The 4,195-nt window shown below is 53.4% G+C and overlaps 1 protein-coding gene across 1 annotated transcript; it reads left to right on the top strand.

Moving 5' to 3' along the window:
- The first annotated feature begins 314 nt into the window (after nucleotides 1-314).
- On the top strand, nucleotides 315-2,177 carry LOC128107897 (syncytin-B). The gene has a single exon (XM_052734238.1). The coding sequence runs from the start codon at nucleotides 315-317 to the stop codon at nucleotides 2,175-2,177; it is 1,863 nt and encodes a 620-aa protein (XP_052590198.1).
- The last annotated feature ends 2,018 nt before the right edge of the window (nucleotides 2,178-4,195 follow it).

Consider the following 4,195-nt stretch of genomic DNA (forward strand, 5'->3'; position numbering starts at 1 on the left):
CGGGCAGGCACCTCACCAGGTAATCGTAACTACCCCAACAGTAGCAAAGGGAGAGGCCATCTCTCACTGGCTACGCCACTCTGAGCTCAAAAGGGCTCCAGATCCTAACTTTAAAACCCTTAATCCTTCTGGTGACCCTCCCCCACCTCTTCTCTCACAGGTCTGACCTTTCAACGCATAACCTGCATGGCCTGGAGCCACCCAGACTTACCAGCCACCTTTGAACACCCTGACAGAACGAGTTTCAGGACTGGAGAATCCACAGGACCAACTTCTCTGCGCCCCACACTACGGCTGGCCACTCGCAAAGCGCCATGACATGCCTTTGGGTCCTCGGTGTTGTCCTTTTGCCCTACTCCTTGTCCTATCCCGAAAGCTGGATGCCCCTTGTAAACCTGACCCACCGCATCCTACGTGATACCAACTCATCCCTTTTCTCCAACTGCTGGGTCTGCTTGTCCACCCAAACCCAGCGGTCTCTAGCGGTGCCAGCTCCTCTGTCCGCTTGGACAGACTCGCCCATGAAGCTTCACCTTACCTACTCAGCCAAGCCCTTTCCTGCCTCCTACCCAATCGCTGACGTCGAGAGGCGCCTCCAGCTCTTCCACCCCTTGACGGCCTCCTACTCTTTCCACAATCCTGACCGACGGGCCATTGCTTACCTTCAGCTTGTCAGCTCAACAGGCATATTTCCGATCCTCACCCGACTCACCTCTGTGATATATCCCGGGAAGGAGCGCTTCTTCGAATCTGCCCAACGCCCTTTATGGGGACCGCTCTTTACTGAGACCCTCCTCATGTCACAGGCTCCTCTCTGTCTATCACGCTTCTTCAAGGTCTCAGCTTATGCCACGTTCGTAGGCACCCTCTCTGCCTCTCTCTGCAACTACACCCTTCACCTAGCACCTTCTACTAGTCATGAAAACCTAGATCTGTCCACCACCCATCCATTCAAACAGGCAATGAAAAGACCAGATGCCAAATGGAAAAACCCGCTCCGCTTTTCAGGGCCCCCCTCCCTAGTCTCCTCAGAACCCTCTTACTCTCCCTGCCCAACAGACGTCAAACACTGTCACACCTCCCCAGCCACTCCCTGGATGCGCTGTCCTCCCGTTCCCTTTGGCACCTGCTATAACCTTACTCTGTTTGAATCAGACAACTTAACCCACCCCATTACCATGTCAGTGGACCCTACCTACTTCAAGCTCAAACTCCAGGGCCACAGAGACCCCTATCCACTCTTCCACTACCAGCCCCTCACAGGAGCTGCCCTGTCTGGACAATATTCTGTCTGGGAAAATGAGGTCACTATTCAAGAAAACTGGGATGTCACCTCAAACATATTCTCACATCTCCTTACCTTCTCATACGCCTTCTGTCTCAACTCTTCAGGAGTTTTCTTCCTCTGTGGAACATCAACGTATGTCTGTCTCCCGGCCAACTGGTCTGGGGTCTGCACCCTCGTCTTCCAGTACCCGGATATTGAACTCCTCCCCGATAACCAAACGGTGTCTGTCCCCCTCTTTGCTTCCGTTCTTGCCTCAGCCTCAGCCTCAGCTTCTCGCCCAAAAAGGTCCCCTCACCTCTTCCCCTTCCTTGCAGGCCTGGGCATCTCTTCTGCCCTTGGTACCGGTATAGCTGGCTTGGCCTCCTCAACTTTTTATTTCCAACGGCTTTCTAAGGCTCTTTCGGATACCCTGGACGAAATAGCGGCCTCTATCACTACCCTCCAGAACCAAATAGACTCGCTCGCGGGCGTTGTTCTTCAGAACCGCAGGGCTCTGGACCTCATCACCGCCGAGAAGGGGGGCACCTGTCTCTTCCTCCAGGAAGAGTGCTGCTTCTACGTAAACCAGTCTGGAGTAGTCCGGGATGCCGCAAGGAAACTCCGAGAACGAGCGTCGGAACTTGGCCAGCATTCTGACTCTTGGGGACAGTGGCCTGACCCTGGACACTGGCTACCATGGCTGGCTCCCTTCCTGGGACCGCTTCTCTCCATTTTCTTTTTACTGACGTTTGGGTCTTGTCTTCTTAACTGCCTGGCCCGCTGTGTGTCCCAGAGACTTGGCTCCTTTGTCCAGGACACCACCAAGAGGCATGTGGACAGCATCCTCCGAAACTTCCAATATAAAAGACTGCCCCAGGACGCCCCAGATGAAGACCCCACTCCCGCGTAACAGGAAGCGGTTGTGAGAGCACCAGCTGTGCCCTCCTCTCCACCCAGTTAATGGAAACAAAGTCGGGAGTGTCAGTCATGGTCACAGTGTTTCGTGTCAGTGACAATTCCAGAAACGACAGCAATTCGGCCTCCAGAACTAAAATTATGTATTTTTCCAGCGTCAAGCCCTTCCTCCCTTATCACTACTCCGTCCCCGAGATGTGGTCATGAGAGGTAATTCTCCGTTACCTGACATTCTTTAGTCCGCCACTCAACTGAGCTCCTAAGCTGCTCCTAGCAATGGCCAAGTGGAGGCCACAGAAGGAACGTTTTCAGTGCCCCAGTCTGCAAGAGGAGAGTGGGCTCTCTAGTGTCTTATACTGGAGAGCTTTGTTCTCTGTGTCTGTGCTGTCATGGAGTGGCTTGTTCTCTTATCTTTCTTGCTTTCTGACCTCACACAAAGAGCATTGAGGTGGCAGGGAGCTTCTAGAAGCTGGAAGGGGCCGGCAAGGTCCTCTATGACAGCTTTCGGAGTGAGAGAGTAAGACACTATTGTCCCTTCGACCTTGGACTTCACCCTTCAAAAGATAATAAACTTCTGGTGTTTCAAGCGGTTCCCCTAGAAGCATTTTGGTACAGCAGGCCCAAGACACGAATCAACTCCGAACTGTAGGTGTGGTACAGGTACGTTCAGGTGGAGCCGTCAGGGAGCACATGAACCAGGCATGGAGAGCAGAGGTTGGGGAAGGATGCAACACTGAGCTGCACTTGGTAACTGGGATGGGCAAGAGGACCCCAGGGAAGGGAGGAGAGAAAGGAGAACAGAACCCAGAGAGGAACGAGAGGTTGAGTGGGTGGGATGAAAGAGTGGAAAGCGAGGGAGGATTCCGGGGGACGGGGGATCTACAAGTTTGTGCTGGGGATGTTACCAGAGTTGTCAGGGGCCGAGCTGGGGCCCTGGCAGTCCTAACAAACTAGGCTTGGCCACCTGTCCTCAATAGACCGATTATTGTCACAATTAATAGTAAGAAGCAGGTGGTGGTGCACGCCTTTAATCCCAGCACTCGGGAGGCAGAGCCAGGTGGATCTCTGTGAGTTCGAGGCCAGCCTGGACTACCAAGTGAGTTCCAGGAAAAGGCGCAAAGCTACACAGAGAAACCCTGTCTCGAAAAACTAAAAAAACAAAAAAATAGTAAGAAGCAGAAAAAGACTTATTCAATGTGGCCACACTGGGAAGAAGAACAAGTCCATGGAGCCCCCTTCCCGCCTCAAGTTCTGACATGAGCTTTAGGTTTAAATAGAAAGCAAGAGGTGTGCATAACTAAGCAGTCCTGCTCAAGGCGCCGTCCCACCTGTCATCGCTGCCCCAGTTTGGTCTCTCCTGCAAGGTGGTCTGACACCTTATCCTAGCTGTGCGGCGTCTCTTCTGGAGAGGCAAGCTCCTCCTAACTGGCAGCACCTCAGCCTTTCCTTCATCTGGTGTGAGACTCCTGGGGGGATCCCAGTTTCTCAGAAATCCTTTCAATAGCCTGATAGTATAAGTGCCCCTTTAGAACACCTTCATTCCTGCCAGGGCAGTGAGAGGAATGGGGACAGCTGGGGGTCAGGGGCTGACTTGGCATTGAAGTCATCAGTGAACCTTCTAAGACTGAGAACCCACAGAAAACGCCCGGGGTTAACAATTACCGCGCAGGGTTTTGAAAAGTGTGCCATAAAGGAGTGAGGAAAGGAGGTAACGCTTTCAAGGACTTTGGGATGGGGGAGGGGGGTTGGCAGCGGTTTAAAGGGTGAGGCTGGGAAGAGAGATTTTCCTAGGTACAGGAGGCACCGTATGTTTGTGAAAATGGGCTGGGAGGGGGAAATCTTATGGGCCAGCCAACACGGAGGGCAGCTGGTGGATGGCCTATGGCCCACCCTACAGAGGCACGGGTAGGACTTGTTTCGGCCGCAGCGTGTTCACCGCTTTGCTTCCCATGCCACTAGCACTGCGTTGACATCCCCTTTGGCCGCCCTGGGCTTTCAGCCCATGAGAGGGTT

The sequence above is a fragment of the Peromyscus californicus genome, unplaced genomic scaffold (genome assembly GCF_007827085.1).
Source record: "Peromyscus californicus insignis strain IS unplaced genomic scaffold, ASM782708v3 Scaffold_12__1_contigs__length_115047231, whole genome shotgun sequence".
Lineage (NCBI taxonomy): Eukaryota > Metazoa > Chordata > Mammalia > Rodentia > Cricetidae > Peromyscus > Peromyscus californicus.